Here is an 18,757-nt window from a genome sequence, read left to right as displayed (position 1 = left end):
CCAATTAATTGTTGGAAATTGATGTATGTATTTACTTACTTTAAACTCACTGCTTTTTTCATACCAGAGAGATAAATTTACTACGCATTATTAATTCATTCCCCCAGTTCTACACAATACATGCTCATGAAGAGAGTGTTAAGTGTAACTCTTTCAGAGTTTGGAATCATTAGTAAATTTTAACAAAAGACCTCAAAGTATCATCTTTAAGTTTCTTGCAGTCTTACTGTTCTAACTAGACCGTCTCTTAAATAATTTTTTTGAGTATTTCAAATAATTTTTAGGATTCTTCTCCATATGTTGAAGATACTAAAAAACACAACAAGCTCAGATAGAGACAACTCTAGGACTGCAGAATAATCCCTGGCTTCATTTAAATTCTTTGAATTTAAAATAACACGCTAAATTTTTTCAGTTTTTTTTTTTTCTTGTTCGTTTTAAGAAAGAGAGAAAGGAGGGAATGAGGAAGTGGTTGCAGAACAGTTTTCATTTCTGCCTTGGTCTCATTAGAGCTTAGAGCCATTGCATTTCATTTAGAAATTGCTACCAGATCAGCTTATCCAGGAGTACAGGGGGCTTCTCGGACCCTCTGTCACTCTCCGAGTCCAGCTTCCCTATTACTTGGTCCCAAGACCTGCCTTTTCCCTAGGTACTCCTCCTTGGTGATTTCCACAGGACATGTGTTTCTCACTTCTGGAACATCTCCATGGGGGTGGGGACCAGGAGTCCACATTGCTTCCAAACAAACCTACATATAACGTCAAACCCGGCAACTTACGTACCCAGCACCGCGTAAGTAACTTTGGGTGAATAATCTCGTCGGCTACTCACAACTGCCCAACAAGCACATATGGTTATCTTAAGATGTTAGAGGATATAACTGATATTCAGGAAGGTCTGATTACTTGCCCAAGGACACACAATCAGGATTTATCTACAACTTTGGCTCCAAAGAATGCACTTTCTTCGTTATACTTTCCTGACTCATTGATTTACTCAGCTGAGTTCTTTACTTTATTTGTTTTATGTTATTTTATTTATTTGAGGTGTAAGGAGAATTGGGCACAAGGGAGAGAGCTTTTTTAAAGGGAAAACTATTTTTCCAATTTGTAACCAAAGAATGTTACTCTTTCCAGAAGGTGAGTTAGCTAAATTTTAGGGATTAAAAATATACAAGCACACACTCACACACATACTGCTTTATGGCTTATAAATATTACTACAGATTGTTCTAATTGAAAGATCACTATGAACTGATTTTGACACTCATTCCGGAGCCTGCTTCTGCTCTCTTCTCCTTTCCACGTGGTCATGGATGAAACACAGAGACATCATTAGAACAAAATATACGGTATTTATTAAATATTTGTAACGGGTTATGACACCAAAGTAGAGCATGCACGAACAGGGTACTCATTCATTTAATAAAAACACCAATTGATACTGAAAACATTAAATGATTGACATTTCTGTATAATACAAAAGTCCTTTAAGTTAAGGTGAGAAAGAAAAAAAAAAATCACAAGTTGAATACAGTGATCTCCAACAAAGGCATAAGGCACAAATTAACACCGAGCAATTAGTGTGTCAGAATGAAGCTTGAAGCTGTCTGGCCCCTACAAGAGACACGAGGGCTGTCTCGAACCATGGCTCCCATAAAACCTGCACTGATCCTGGGGACCTGGGGCACAGAGCACTGCACGCTGGTAATTCTTTCCTTCCAGTTCAGGTTTCTACAGGTGCCCACAATCCTTGTAGACATGCCTCTCCGTGCCAGAGAAATGCTGCCTCTAATACTTTTACGGGTAAACAAAACCTTCATTTTGTAACAAATGAGCCTGACATGAATAATGTGAATTTCAAATTAATGCCCTTTTTCTTCCCAACCAAAGTCTAGTAAAATAGAAAATAAATTGTGAGGGAATTCTTCTGACAGAATTTCAGTGTCTGCATGCAAAACAAATGACAACGTAGGACAGCAGTGCACGCCGCTGGGTGTCTGAAATATGACTGCGGTATATACCTCTCTGTGACGTCCCCCTCCGCCTTCACTTTCCTGCATGTCTTGGAAGCGGATCCGAACCTTGGCAATTTCCATTTTGGCTTAAACTCTGTCTACGCAGGAAACAACAGTCACCCTTTCCAGACTCTAAGCCGCAGAGTTCGAGGGTCTTGATTCATCGGTACAAGATCTGAGCACCTAAGTCAGGCTTTTCTTCGTGGTTAACTCCAGGACTCTTGTGTAGGGGGTGTAGTTCCTGGAAGGCATCACCATTTCACGAGTCCTGCCTGGCTGGCTGAGAAATGAGAAAAGGCAGGTCAGGAAGATGAAACGAAAGTTTCATCTTCTTCATGTGTTAAGACAAGTCTAGGAAATGGTTTCTCGGCACTTAAAAAATAAAAGGACGGTAATCACGCAAAATTGAGTATTTCATTTCAACATTACTGAAGGGATCATGATTTCAGCAACTTTCAGAGGCGGTCCTAGGCATTAATGATTCAGGAAAGTGTAAAACATGCATTCCATAAAGGCATAATTTGGTGCGAACAGTACATACATAAATGATTTTAATAAAATATGACAGGTACCATGACAGAGACATAAAGAACTGTGCTGGATATTCTTCATTTGCCCATCCAGATCTGTTCTCCCCCTTCTCCTCCCACTCTGTGTCCTGGCATGGAAGGGCAGCACCCTGGCTCCCTCACCTCTGACCTTCCAGGCGGTTTTGACCTCCTGCTGGGAGACGCCAGCAGGAGATAAGGGAGTGGCATCCATCAAGTGGGCAAGGAGGAGATGGGAATGCCAGGTATGTGCAAAGGCAAAGGGAGGGTGAACACATGCCATGGGTGTGGAACAGACACACGTTCAGTACAACTGGAGCAGAGTCTATAATGGAAAGAGGCAGAAAATGAGACCAGAAAGACAGGATGGGGCCAGGCAGAGAAGGTGCTCAGGTGTCTTGCTAAGGAGTTCAGAAGAGAAGCCACTACTGTATTTTATGCAAGGGCATGATATGTTCATATTTTTATTCTAGCAAGATTCCTTTGGGCATTGTTGAGGATTGAATGCAGAGAGGTTCATCTGAAGGCAGGAAGGTTAGTTAGGAAAGTCCTGCTATGTAGGAGGTGAGACATCATGAGAACTTGAATTATAACAGTAGCAATGGAAGTGAAGTGGCAGGGAAAGGTTAGGGAGATAGTTAGAAGGTAGAATTAACAGGATTTGGTGACTAAGATAGAGACATAAGCCACATTTCTTGTTCCTCCTGGACACGTATCTAGATGATTTTTTCCAGCCTCCTTGGCAATTAGGTGGGCCACGTGACTAAATGAGCAGAAATGATTTATATTACTTCTAGTGTTATCCCATAAAAATCCCTTTGCATGACCCTCCATGCTCCCTTCTCTTCTCTCCTGTGCAGAGAATACAGTGGAGAATGCAGGAGGACTCCAAAGCCCAGGCAGAGTTATTAGATGGAAGAATCCTGGGGTCCCAAATGACTACGTGGAGCCAAAGCCCATGCCAACTTGCCTTGGACTGTAATGACAGAAATGAATCTTTATTATGTTAACTCACTGAGATTTGTGGGTTGTTTGTTACAGCAGCTATATTACTTATTCTGACTAATGCAATGACCAATTGGGTATATGAGATGTAGGAGTCAACTCCCATTCCTCTAACTTCCCACGCCCAATCCCTCACGAAGTGGTATGGAATCTGCCTCTTTAACAATTATTTTGCCAATTCTTTTCTCTATTTCCTCAGCCACTGGCCCAGCTCAGGTTCTCATCATCTAGCTGCAAATACTGGAATAGTGTCCAAAATCATCTCCAGGCCTACAGTGCTGGCGAAGCCCCCCACCCCCACCCCACATCTACTGATCATTTTGCTGTCAAAGATATCTTCTCTGACACATTCCTCAGAGCATATTCCTGCTCTTCTTAAAACCCTTCCAACTTTCCCTGTTGTTCCTGGATGGAGTTCAACTCTTGTGCATAGCCTAAAGGCCCTCTATCATCTCCTGTTATAACTCCTGTCTGGCTTTGCTGAGCAGTACACAGTTCTCATAATTTACCATACTCCCCACATCTCTCTGCCTTTCTCCTGCTGTCCCTCTGAGTTGCACAGTTCCCTAATCTTATCCGTCTGTCCTAAAAATTATGACTCAAACCAAATCTCTCCTATAGGATGGGTTCCCTGAATCCCCCACCCCCACCAGCATGTCCCATACCCACTCCAATAAGCATTCCTTTCTTTTGCCCTTACAGCTTCCTTCAGCAGTGATGCACAACTTCTGCTTGCAGGCTCACCTAGGCTAAGCTTTCCCGTCAGTAACACATCCCATTACCCTACAGTGATTTTCAACTCAAATATGGTAGGAAGACAACTTCTGAAAGTGGTCTGTTAGAAGGGTAGGGGAAATTCTAAACTTCACGTCTTTTCCCAAAATATTCAATATGCCTTCTCCATGCTCCAATCCCATCAGATACACCTTGAAAATCATGGATAGGCTTCTGACACACCACAGGACCATCTTATTGCACCACTGGTCTACACATTTGTCTCCTCTGCTAGGCACAATTTCTTTAAGGACAAAAACCACATCTCACTCATCATCATGACCCCAGCAGCTCACACAGGCCAGGCACAGGAAGCTCATTCCACAAATGAATGACAAAGGAAACCAGGGGGTGAGGGAGTTTTTAAAGAATGAGTTGAGTGGTCACAGTGTCACCTGGCACAGTAATCCACATAATCTGGCAATTCAAGGGTCCCTGGTGACCTGACCGGGCAGTTTAGTGAAGTGCCAGGGGCAAAACCCAGATGGCAATTCGTGCCAAACATTGTGAAAATTCCACATAACAGAAATGGGCTCCGGTAACAATATGCTAAAAACCTATAAAGTTCAGAAATATTTATAAAGGTGGACCTGCTGGGTCTCAAAAATAGGCTCTCATCCCAACCTTTCTAGGAAAGGAAGTAGGGCATTTGATTTTGTTGACCACTGGAAATAAGAGGACTTAAAGAACACAAATAATTTCAACCACAGAATTGAAATTCAACAATTTTCTTTAAAACATTCAGGCTATTGTTAACCTTTTATTAATGCATAAAGGAGTAGGTCCACGGGGGAATCAATGGCAGAGTCAGCAAATAAAACTTTGACAAACAAGCAACTTTGTGCTCACTTCTCTGCAACAGAAAATTATGAAAATTGCAGGCATTCTTAAAGCACTTACTATGTGCCAGGCAGTTATGATCAGGTGGAATACTTCCCATTAAACTATACCTAGCATGAAACAATTTATGAGTTTGCTGGAAACCAAGTTTCACTCAGGAGCAGAAGAAAGAGAAATCTATGTGAATGAAGACTAGTTGACCTGAACTTGTTCTCAATAGCTTTAATTAAGGTTTTTAAATCAAACTATAGGACCTTCTGGAAAAAAAAAAACAGGTATTTAAAATCCACTGAAATCTCAGTGAATCCTTCCCCAGTCCTTCTTCTCTCCTTGTTCCATTATGAGGAGATTCTTGCTGCCTAGAAATTTATGCAACACAAAGATTAGACGAAAGGGGGAAGAACTTGAGGAGAAGAAAGTGGAGGCAGAGATTGTATCACGTAAGCTATATGCAAGGTAATACCAGTCCCAACTAGGCTGAGGACAGTAGGAATGGAAGAGGCGTAAGGCATGTCATGAAGGCAAAATAAAGCATTGTAGGAATGACTGGGTCTGGGAGCAATATAATTTGAGGGCTCAAAAGGGGCTGCAATATATTGAGCTTAGGTGACAAGGAAAGTGGTCTACAGAAATACAGAAATGTGAGCACTTACACTGCACTTTATGCAGGTTACCTCATTTAATCATCTCAGCAAGCCTCTGAGGAATTACTACCAATATCTTCATTTTCTAGGTGAGAAAACCGAGTTTCAGAGAGGTTAGGAACTTGGCCAAGGCTGCAGATGTAGTTTGGCGTCTAACTGCCAAGCCAGTGGTTTTAACCGGTACCAAGAAGAACTCAGAAGAACAAACGATGTGCTCAGCTTTGGATATGGTGAGCATGAAGATCAAGCTGCCACCAGCTGGGAGGGTAGTTAGGAATGAAGACTTGAATGCAGGGAAGAGAATCAAATTACCTTGGGGCTCAGTCAAAAGAAGACAAGAGTTGAAGCACAGACTGGATGCAATCTTTGTAAGACCTACTGTAACCAAGACAGAACCATTAAGGGTTCCCACGGTAGGAGAAACAGAAACCATAAAGGAAATGGAGAAGGATTTCTGGTCAGTGAGATTGGAAGAGAGTCAGGTGACAAAAATCCTACAAGGGTAAGAAAGAGGCATTCTTCTGTCTAGGAAGGATTGTCATGATTGAGTGCCTCCCATGTACCTAGAACTGCAGTAAACCCCTGGGATTCTGCAATTAGTGAAATGAACAAAAATCCCTGCCCTCATGGAACTTACATTCTAGTGGGGTGAGACAAATAATAAACACAAGAAGTAAAACAAACAAGAATCGCTTCTACCAAGGCCTTTACTAAATCAATTAATCATATTATAGTATAGATTAGCTACCCAAGGCCATAAATCTTAGAAATTGGTGTATAACGTTCATTCATTCATCCAACAAACATTCATTCACCATCAACCGAACGCTAGATTCAGAGATGGGAACCTAGGGTCCTTATCCCCCAGAAGCTCACAGTCCTGGCAGGGATGGGGGAAATGGGAGGCACATGGAGCATGTGTCTAAGACAGGCTCAGTGGCTGCGTAATTAAAGAAAAGGCAGGCTTTTTTCTTCATCAGGACAAAAACCAGAGCAGCTCTAATTGTAATTCAAACGCTGTGACCATAAATCTCTTTATTCAAACAAAATCTTATGCGGAATCCAACATAGAAAAGAGACTAAAAGATGAGCTGGGTTATTTAGGGGGTGGAGGTGCTACAGGCCAGCCCCACAATAAACCCCCTCAGCCCCCAAGTAGCCCCGAAGCCTCTCCAGAAGCCCCAGCACAGAGCAAAGCAGGTGCGATGGCACCGGTGGGAAACTAGCACACTGAGTTATATCTACGGCTCCTGGGCTCCCCCCACCAACGCTTGACCTGCACCTTTCACATAGTAGGCACTTCATAAACATTCGTGGGGAAACGGATGAAATGTTAGTCCGCATTTTCGGTTATGTGGATATGTAGTTTTCATTTCCTCTGCTGATTGCCCTCGGTAGTTAAAGTGCTAAGATGGATCCTGGGGGAAACCAAATGCTACATTTATGGAAAAGCTGCTTTTAGATACTGAGGTGGCTTCCAAGTTCACCGCGGTCGTAAGTTAAGGGTCTGTCAGCACTTCCATTATGAAAACCGCTTTGTGGCTTCATAACTTAGCCATAAAAGTTTGCTTCAGGCTATACTTCAGCATACAAATTGAAACGCTTGTTTTAAGCCAAAATGTGGGAATTAGAAAACAAACAATTTATGGGTTTCAGACATAGTTTTGTACCCGTCTTCGCCAAACAAGATTTATTATGTGGGCAATTAGTGTGGACTAAGTCACTTGGTTCTTGAAAAATAAGAAAAGGTGGTGGTGGTGGGGGGAATAGCCAAACTATTTATGTTTCAGAAGGAGTCCCTGGACATGATCAAGCCTTCCTTTTGGTGGCTGTATGTTTTTTCTTTTTCAGGTACATGGTCTGGGAATCGAACCCGGGTCTCCCACATGGAAACAAGCATTCTACCACCAAACCACCCGTGCACCCCTTTTGGTGGCTACGTTTTTATCTGTACTTAGCACCACACACGGATGAGACCCAGAGCCTAATGACATTTTCTTTTCCTTTTTTTTTCTTTTAGTTATTGCGGGATGATAAAATTGCTTTGCATTTACCAAAAGGCCACCACTGAAAATGAGAACATTGTCCAAGGAAGCTTAATGGTGCTTTCAGCAAATTCTTGGAGAATGGCAAGTGGCTAATTGTAATAAAAAAAAAAAAAGGAAAAAGAAGATATCAATAATGAATAAAAATACTAAAGTAAGGAAATGAGGCTTTGTATACAAAGTTGGGGCTGGAAGAGACCTGAGAAGTCACCTGGCCAGAACCCCAAGTTCTGATTGGGAAACCGAGACCCCAGTGAAGAGAAACAGGCCTGAGTGCTCCTGCTGCCGGCTGGTGGGATGAGAACCAGAGAACCCCTACCCCAGCCTAGTGATCAGCTTATACCGTTCCCCACTAGATGTACCATTCAAGGTTCCAGGATTCTACATTTTTTCTGGACCACTAATACCCAAAACAAACCACACAAATGCCTCTGATTACATGAGAACACGCCCTCCTACAGTCAATGTACCAGGCACCCTGTGACTGTTACCCAAATCACAGAACCCATGTAATCAGGCTGGAAACGTGTCGTATGTCCTCTTTGGGTCACGCACAGTTCTGAGCCACAAGAGCCAGTGGGTTAGTTACCAAAGGCAGGTTACTGGATCATGGGCTCTGACCTCATGGGGGAGAGGCCCTTGCACGGGTGTGTGTGGCAGCAACACCACGAACGGCCCTCCAGCCAGGGAATGCAAGTCAACCAACCAGGTCAGAGTTATCAAATCTGCCCAGGACTCCTGGCAACGTGGGACAGAAACCCTAGAATGATCTGAGACTCAGCATCAAGGGACTGAGAAAACCTTCTCGACCAGAAGGGGGAAGAGTGAAATGAGACAAAGTGTCAATGGCTGAGAGATTCCAAACAGAGTTGAGAGGTTATCCTGGAGGTTTTTCTTACGCATTAAGTAGATATCACCTTGTTATTCAAGATGTAATGGAAAGGCTGGAGGGAACTGCCTGAAAATGTAGAGCTGCGTTCCAGTAGCCATGTTTCTTGAGGATGACTGAATAATGATATAGCTTTCACAATGTGACTGTGTGATTGTAAAACCCTTGTATCTGATGCTCCCTTTATCTACCTTGTCAACAGATGAGTAGAACATATGGAATAAAAATAAATAATAGGGGGAACCAATGTTAAAATAAATTTAGTTTGAAATGCTAGTGATCAATGAAAGGGAGGGGTAAGGGGTATGGTACGTATACATTTTTTTCTGTTTTCGTTTAATTTCTTTTTCTGAATAGATGCAGATGTTCCAAGAAATGATCATGATGATGAATATGCAATTATGTGATGATATTGTGAATTACTGATTATATATGTAGAATGGAATGATCGAAATAGGAATGTTTGCGTTTGTTTGGTGGTTTTTGGTATTTAAAAAAAAAAAATCTGCTCAGGACTCAAGCAGACCATTTATTTATGAATCGGATCCAGGACTTGACAATACTGCTATGGCACTGGGGAAAAGATTAATACTCAAGATTGTGACCCTCCCTTCTCCATATTACTAAAGCACCTTTTAAGTTTCTCTCACACTGGTGTTAATATCTGTCCACATAATCTGTCACTCCCTCCAGACTGCAGGCACAAACCAAAACTTGTTCCTCTCTGCATCACAGTGGTCTGGCACAAGATACCTAACAGATGTCTGCTGAATGAATGAATGAACGAAGAAATGCACACACTTGCTGATAGAGTGGCTCTCTCTCTGACATGGCTTCCCCAGCTCTCTCCTTCTCTATCCCTCTGCCGTGCGCAATGCCCCTGCTCCCAAAGAAACCAGTCAGACCCCTCAGCAGCCACCACTTAGCTTTGCAGAAAGATTTTTGATAGAAAGGATGAAATTCTGGTAATAACAGCCCAGTGAAGTATTCTGAGTCAAAGAAGAATTTGAGCCAGAAAAACAGGAAATTCCTAAATACCTGGGTAGAAGATCACAGCCCACTCCAATCTCTCTGGTTTCCACTTCAGTCTTGGGCTGGGTTTCCATTAAATAGTCCAACCTGCTTTGGAGTTCATTATTCTAGAAATCAGAAAAACAATACTTTTAGTAAAGCAAATATGTTCCCCCACAAATATGCATAATAACATTTATAGGTATTCCTATTTTCCCCCATGCCGTGGGGGAAACCTATCATAGCATACTTCTTGAGTCCCTCATACACAGCAAGTACTCAAAAAATATTCATTGAACCATGGAACCCCTGCAGACAGCTCTCTGTGCATGTAAATACATATGCATTCAATTATACATAAACAGAAACAAAATAAATATCCTAATCTACATTACAATCTGTTTTTTCTTCCAACTTAACAACTTACCATTGGATTTCCATGTTTATCAGCTTTCTTTTTATATCAACAAACTATTTTAATAGGTTCACAGTATTCCATTGTACGGATATACATTATTTATTTAACTAGTCTCTTATGGATGGCATTATCATAAATAAGGTTCTGCTCAACTTTTAACACCCCCTCATTAAACTATAAAACAAGTCTATTAATTTAATTTAGTGGGAAATACCTCTATGACTTAAAATTTGTATTTCATAGGTGTGAAAAATTTCAGAATCCCAAACATATAAAGTAAAAAAAGCCCCAAGAGGTTAAAATTAGCATTCTGACTAGCTTTATTTCAGACCAGAGCTAACCATTACATAGGTCAGTGATTAGATGCTCAGGAATTAGAAACTTGCCTCACGAGGGAAATGAAGGACAAAGGAGCAAGAGAGCTGAGGATATTAAAATGAAAAGAGATGACGAGATGGCGCCTGGAATTCAAAGGACACACATAAGAAAATTTCACAGAGCGGCTAATAGTGTTTATCTCTGTGTACTGAGATTTTTGGATGTTTTTTTTAAAAAGTCCTTCTGTATGTTTTTCTGTAAGGCTAGCCTAGTTTTATGAGGCAATAACCATGTTTATCTCTTTGCCTGTGTAATCAAAGCATGAGAGATAGGAGATGCTTGATAAATATTTATTGAGTGAATAGATGCCTCTATGTCTTACAATGAGCATGCTATTTGCATAGCCAATAAAATTAAAGCATTTATCTTCCTTCTTTTTTTTTCAGTTGGAGCTGAAGTTGCAACAAGATTCTAGGATACTACATAACATGTACAAGATTAAAAGTTGTTGGAAACAGAAGCTCATTTGTTTTGTAAGAAGCAATGTGGGTTATAGCTCAGTAACGCCTTCTCAGAATGGGTGATTCCATGGAGCAAAACAGCAGTTCTTGTACAAACCTGCATTCTGTAGGATGTAAGTTCTAAGGCTCCTTTCTGATAAATAAGAAATGGCATAAAGGAAGAGAACACACTCCAGCTCCTCTAGCAGCTGACAAGCCATGACAGATCTCGGATCTGAATTTATCACCTGGTGCTCCATACGGGACAATGGTGCCGGCTCACCACCAGGGCCTTTCATTCTCTCTCTCTCTCTCACACACACACACACACACCCTTACATACACATTCACAAGTAAAGAAAGGCAGAAGAAGCCTGCCCTTGACAAGCTCTAGCAACTCTAACCACCTTGCCCCTTCTCAGCGGTAAGACTTTAATCACAAGGATTTCACAGAATGCTGTATGTCAGGGCCTAGAGTGAAGGGGCATGCATACAAGACAAGGTCGGCAAATATGCCCCGAATGGTACACAGCAGAAGAGTGAACAGGGCTCCCAGAACTCTTTGTTCTATTTCATGGGAACTCTATGTATACATATCAGACACCCACAGATGCACAAAAATGATAAACTTTTATACTCATGAAAATTCAATATAATCAGTAAAAAAACTATATATCGGTCAAAATGTGACACTGGGTGGGCGGAGGTAGATAACGGTTAGAGAGATGAAATGTGGCAGGATTTCCAAGCCTTAAGGAGCTCGATCTTGTTTGGGTATGAAACGTAAGCATAAAATTACAGGACAAACTGGTCAGGCCCATGCTAGATGGACCCAAAGAATAATAACGGGAAACTCAGAGGGAAACAACTCAAAACAGGGAGAGAGGTTGGATGGTCCATGAAGAGTCCGTGGAGTTAGTCAAGGAAAAGAAAGCAAAAGGGATGAGTATTCCGGACTTACACAAACATACTGGGTTGAGAACAGGCACCTTCCTGAAGTTCACGGGTAGGCAAGAGTTATTCATAAAGGGTTAAACAGGCCATTACAATGAGCTGAGACATTATCCCATAAAGGCAACATCAAACTTAGATTTTCTTTCAATCACTTGGACTCCCAGATGAAAACTGGACTGGAGAGAAACAAGACTAAAGACAAGTCGACAACTTAGAAAGGTCACAACCGTCATCTTATTCAAAGAGTGAGAGTCCCATTTCTCATACAGAGGAATGAAGGCTTAGGAAACTGAGCTCTCTGCAGATAAAAACTATAAACTCTGGACAAAAAACAAAACAAAACTACTAACAAGTTTTGGAGGGTAGGTAAAACATAGAGCAGCCCTTTCATATGTGTTTCTGTAGGGCTACCTAAAGACTCATGAGGCAATAACCATATTCAGTTTCTTGTCTGTATAATCAAACATGGCAAGTAGATGTCTGATAAATACTTATTAAATAAATAAACATATTTATGTCTTAAAATGAGCATGATATTAGCATAACCAGAAAAAATTAAAGCATTTGTCTTTGTTTTGTTGGAGCTAAGTTGAGGTGTGATTCTAGAGTACTAGATAACACATACACTGTTTAGCACAGAATGGGTTCTCTGTTATATTTTTGTTTGTTTTTTTTTTGATATTGGTTTCTTCTTGCAGCTTTAAGCAGAGAGTAGAACGGTTATAGTAGTGGCAGCATAGGGGTGGTAAAAATTCAAAAGAAAGACCATCGTTCTGGCAGAGGGACTCAGGAAGAGGAGCACATGATAAACAGGACCACAGGGTTGAAGGGGAAGTCAAAAGAGGAGAAAGTCAGAGAACAAGGTGTGTGGAGCAAACTGAAAAATGGTTGCAGCTAAGGCTGAAAGAACGGAACTGAGATTTCAACTATTCCCCACCCCAAATGCCTGCCACGGGCATGCCTGGCAGGGTGCAGTTGCCTCTAACAAATTCACTGTCTGCTACAATAATCAGTACTCCTTGGGGACAATAAAACAGAATCCAAATTCTTCACAACAACACATTCACAATGTTTAGGTCATTACCCAAAATTACTCGACATAAGAAGCCTCAGGAAAATAGGGCCCATTTCAAAGGGAAAAGAAAATCAACAGATGCCAATCCAGAGATAACAATGATGTTCTAATTCAGACAGGGACTTCAAGAAGTTTCTATAACTATATTCAACGAGGTAAAGGATAATGTGCTCATAATTCATTCAGAAGAAGAACCAAAAAGAAAAAGAGTAGAAAATATAAATAGAACCAAATGGCAATTTTAGAACAGAAAAATACAATTTCTGAAATCTAAAAATTCACTAGATAGACTTAAGAGATGCATAAATATGGCAAAGGAAGGAGTCAATAAGCTTGAAGATACATTAATAGAAACCATCCAATCTGAAGAAAATAAAGAAATAAAGGATTAGAAACAATGAATGGATTTTCAGGGAAAGTAGGAAAAATTTAAAAGCCTAACATAAGCATACTGGAGTCAGAGAAAGAGAATAGGAAAACAAATAGAGCAGATAAAAATACTTAAAAGATATAATGCTGAAAAACCCCCAAATTTGGCAAAAGACATAAATGTGCAAACCTAAGAAGTTTAGTGAACCCCAAGCAGAATAAATTAGAAGAGAAGCACACCTTGGCACATCACAGTCACACTGCTGAAAACCCCAGGTAAAGAACAACCTTGAAAGCAATAATTCGAATGACCAAAGACTTCTCATCAGAAACCATAGAAACCAGAAGACAATGGAACAGCATCTTTAAAGCACTGAGAGACACAGGCGGGCACCGGTGGCTCAGTGGCAGAGTTCTCACCTGCCATGTCCGAGACTAGGGTTCGATTTCCAGAGCCTGCCCACTCCAAAACAAAAAAAAACAACAAAAAACTGAGAGACAGAAACTGCCAATCGCATTTCAAGTACATAAACACGGATCAGTTGAGAATAAACGACGTACAAAGAGATACCATAGAAACAGTAAACATAAGAAGGCAGGAACAGCTATACTAATATCAGGTAAACTACACTTCAAGAGAGTATTAACACATTTAAAGACTAATATTTCATAATAAAAGGTCAACTCGTCATACAGACATTATAATCAGAAACGTTATCTTAATAGAGCCTCAAAATACGTGAAGTAAATACAGATAGAATAAAAAGGAGAAATACAGTAAAAAACCATAGTAAGAGATTTTAACAACTCTCTCTCAGCAACTGATAGGACAATTAATGCAAAACAAGGAAAGACATAAATGATCTGGCCAATATTATCAACCACTAAAACCAAACTGATATTTACAGAACATATAAGACAACAGATTACTTTTTTTTTCATGACATTTAACCAAGATAAACCATACGCTGGGCCATAAAACAGATCTCAATAAATTTAAAAGAATTAAAACTACACAAAGTATGTTCTCTAACCACAAAGAATTAAATTAGAAACAAAAAACAATAAGACATCTAGAAAAACACCAAATATTAACTTCTGAATATTTATATATTTACATATGTATGATAGATGTATTACATATGTATTACATATGTATTTACATATTACATATGATGTGTAAATCCATATTTACAAGTATGGATACTTGTAAATAATCCATAGATCAGGAAGAATCTTAAGGGAAATCAGAAAATATTTCGAATTGATGATAATGAAAACACATTATATCAAAAGTGTGTGAGATGCAGTGGAGCAGAACGTAAGGGAACAATGATAGCTTTAAAGATTTATATTTTAAAAGAAGATGGGGCAGGGGTTGCAGTGCAAGGGTAGTTCAATGGTAGAATTCTCACCTGCTATGTGGGAGACCTGGGTTCTATTTCTAGCCCGTGCACTCCCCCCAAAATTAATAATGATAATGGTGCTGCTATAACAGGATAGTCACATGAAAAAAGAATGAAATGTGACCCCCTACCCCTACTGTAGAGCATACAAAAAGAAAAAAAAAAGGGGCGGGGGGGAAGACAGGTCTAAAATCAATGACCTAAGGTTCCACCTGAAAAAACTATAAAAAGAAGAGCAAAATAAACTCAATGTAATTTAAAGGAAAAACAGAAATCAATGAAATAGAAAACAAATGGAAAAATTAAAATCAAATGCATTTTTTTTAAGAAAAGAAAAACACCAGCAAAATTGATAACCCCCTCGCTAGACTGATCAAAGAAAAAGATAAAGGGAAGAAGCGCAGACAGAGAATACAAATCACTAACATCAAGAATTAAAAAGAAACTAAAAGTTACAAGTGAACTCCTGGGAGGAGAAAAAGACTATCAACCCTCATACAAAACAGAAATTAACTCAAAATGGACCATAGAACTAAATGTAAAAGTAAAAACTATAAAATTCTTAGAGGAAATCAGACCTTGTGGTAAGCATAAGGACAAAAAAGCACAGACAAATAACTGTCATCCAGGATACATAAATAACTCTTACTTAGTCAATTTCAAATAAACAAAAACTTAATAAAATAACAGGCAAAAGATCTGAACAGACAGTTCACAAAATAAGATATACAAATTGCCAATAATAATATGAAAAGCTGCTCAATGTCATTAGTCACTAAGGAAATGCAAAATAAAACCACAATGCAATATTACATTTCCTCTACTATGGCTAAATTTAAAAGACTGACAATATCAAGCCTTGGCAAGGATGTGGAAAAACTGGAAAACTCAAATTGCTGATGGGAATGTAAAACACCATACCCCTTTGAAAAACCGTGATAGTTTCTTAAAAGTTAAATCTACACCTACCATACAATTCAGCTATTCCACTCTTAGGAATTTCCCCCAAAAGGAATGAAAACATGTGGTCACACAAGGACTCAGACAGGAATGTTCATTCATTAGCAGCTTTATTCACAATAGCCCTGAACTGGAAATAACCCAAATGCATATCAACAGGTAAATGGATTAACACTCCTCTGCAATCAAAAGAAATGCAGACAGCAACAGGATGAATCTCAAATCATTAGGCTGGGATACAAGAGTACATGATATATGATCACATTTATATACAATTCAAACAAATCTACAGTAACAAAAAAATAACAAAAGTGATCTCCCACCACCACTCCTCACCTCCCCCCCTCCAAAAAAAAAATAATAAGTCAATGGTTGCCTAAGAGTAAATGGAGGGATAGATTGCAAAGGAAAACAGACAATCTTTGGGGAATGATGTTCTACATCTTGATTGTGATTGTGGTTTCATAGCTACATGCAACTGTCAAAACTCATCAAATTGCACTTTAAATAGATGCAGTTTATTTTTGTAAATTAATACACAATAAAATGGATCAGGAAAAAAAACAACGGTAAGACCCTAGACAGCGGCTGTAAAAGGAAAGGTAGAATTATGAAACAGTTTAAAAAGAAAACCGATAGGACTTGATGTAGTAAAACAAAAATTACCGCTTCTCAGTTTTGCAGAATGTAACTAATGTGGAATAACAAAGTATAGCTTCAACAGCTGCCAGCACTGTGCTCCATATAAGACTGCTTCTAGGATTGAGAAGCAAGCTCCAGGGTTTTCCTGCTTTCAAATACCTCCACCTTGTGTTTATATGTGTAATACATAACACACAGTAGCTTGGGAGGCTTGAGCGCCTACCAGGAAGGAAGAACCTGGTGTGGCACCTTTTGGCATTTTTTTTAGAAATTATGTTTACTAATATACTGCAGCCAACTCCTCCCCAACTCTCTCGAGCCCTGGGGAGTGAGCAGCCCTGAGCTGCAGAGCACCACCACTGAACAAAATTGCGTCCACCACTCTGGGAGCCCTGGCGCTGCCGCCCCACTATTACACAGGAAGATTAGTAGTAGCCCCAAGAATGCACAACAGACACAGTGGAAGGTTTAGGAACCACACATTAAAGGCAGAAGAGACAAATCCAAGTCACCTGAATCCTTTTCTCTGACTTGTGAGTTGAGTTGCAAGGTTGGGATTGTTCAGCAGAGAAAAATGGAATGCAGTCTGTTCAGAGTATCAGAAAGCTTATTAGTGAAAATATATGCTTGTAATCTTATTTTAACATTAGTTCGTACATCAGAAGGAGGTAATGGGATAGTTCTTTTCCAGAAGAAAAAGAAAGAAGAACGGGCATATTATTGTATCAGGAAGATTTCAAATCATTTGATGAGAATCAAATCTGATTAAGGGCAGGCTAGAGCAAGCTTTTAGGAACTGGGGAGTAGGGGAAAGGGTACAAAATGAAATACAATGTATGTAAAGAGTTTAAATATAGGTAAGTACAAATGATGAATTCAGGGACCCAAACAAAGAATCCACATTCTTTGTTTAAAAAAAAAAAAAAAAAGAAAAGAAAGGGTTCTGGATTTTTTCAGGCAGGATTCAGGAAAGGACCTAGCCTCTTCCAAGTCCAGGGAGCAGTTATACAGTGTTCTCTGGAACTGTTTATCCAATGTTCTAACATGATTTGAAAAAGCCAACAGAAGTTTCCAAACATTAATAATAAAAATAAACTTAGAGATGCTCTAAGTCCTCTCCTACACATCTCCCCACCCCCCACCTGCCTCCACGGTAAAGGTGAAGTAACTGAGCCCAGGTTGGTGGTTGTCTGATTTGTCCAAGATCACATACAATGAGTGGCAGAATATGGGTATGACAATCTAAGCCTCCAAAATGCCGAGTACCATGGAGAAAGAATTAATATTTGTCAATCACTCACACTGAGCAAGTACAGTACTAAGTGCTTTGCATACTTTACATGTAAATGTACTCGGTTAAAAAATATCCTTCCAAGTGGATATGATTATCCCCATTTTACAAATGCTGAAACTGAGACTCAGCACTTGACCAGGATGGCTCAGCTAAGAGGAGGTGTCAGGATCTAAATCCAAACCCTTGCTTAAAGGACTTGAATAGGTATTTCTCCAAGGAAGATAAACAAATGGCCAATAAACACATGAAAAGATGCTCAACATCACCAGCCATTAGAGAAACGCAAATTAAAACCACAAGATACCACTCCATATACACTCAAAGATAGCTATTATTAGAAAAAAGGAAAACAGCAACTGATGGGGAGGACACAGAGAAATAGGAACCTCAGTGCATCACTGGTGGGAATGTAAAACGATGCAGCCATTGTAGAAGGCAATATGGTTGTTCCTCAAAAAAGCTAAATATAGAATTACCATTTGATCTGGAAAGCCCATTGCTAGATATATACTCAAAGAATGGAAACAGAGTCATAAACAATACTTGTATACCAATGTTTATAGCACCATTATCCACAATAGCCAAAAGCTAAAACAGCCCAAGTGTTCATCAACATATGAACAGATAAACAAAACTGTGATACATACACATAAGGGAATATTATTCAGATATAAGAAAGAAAGAAGTTGTGAAACAAACTGCAACATAGAAAAATCTTGACAACATTACGTTCAGTCAAGTAAGTAAGACACTTAAGGGCAAAATTGTATACCACTTAAAAGGGATGACTAGAAATAGCAAACTTACTGAAATAAAAACTAAATTAGGAAGCGGGGGAAGAGGAGGGTGTTTTAGTTTGTTAAGCTGCTGGAATGCAATATATCAGAAATGGAATGGTTTTTAAAAGGGGAATTTATTAAGTTGCAAGTTTACAGTTCTAAGGCTGCAAAAATGTCCAAATTAAAGCATCCAGAGAAATATACCTTGGCTCAAGAAGGCCAGTGATGTTCAGGGATTCTCCCTCAGCTGGGCAGGCACATTGCGGCAT

The 18,757-nt window shown here is 39.7% G+C and overlaps 1 protein-coding gene across 1 annotated transcript in view; it reads right to left on the bottom strand.

Annotated features, from left to right (window-relative positions):
- Nucleotides 1–1,334: 1,334 nt before the first annotated feature.
- MYZAP (myocardial zonula adherens protein) overlaps nucleotides 1,335–18,757 on the bottom strand; it is a 95,466-nt gene continuing 78,043 nt past the window's right edge. The window contains exons 12-13 of the mRNA XM_077128024.1: nucleotides 9,801–9,901; nucleotides 1,335–2,297 (exon numbers count right to left, since the gene is read on the bottom strand). Of these exons, the coding sequence (XP_076984139.1) occupies nucleotides 2,201–2,297; nucleotides 9,801–9,901 (198 nt within the window). The 3' untranslated portion in view covers nucleotides 1,335–2,200. The remainder of the gene's footprint in view (nucleotides 2,298–9,800; nucleotides 9,902–18,757) is intronic.

The sequence above is a fragment of the Tamandua tetradactyla genome, chromosome 14, assembly GCF_023851605.1.
Source record: "Tamandua tetradactyla isolate mTamTet1 chromosome 14, mTamTet1.pri, whole genome shotgun sequence".
Lineage (NCBI taxonomy): Eukaryota > Metazoa > Chordata > Mammalia > Pilosa > Myrmecophagidae > Tamandua > Tamandua tetradactyla.
Note: the sequence above shows the minus strand (reverse complement) of the source record. Positions and strands in the feature narration are given on the sequence as shown.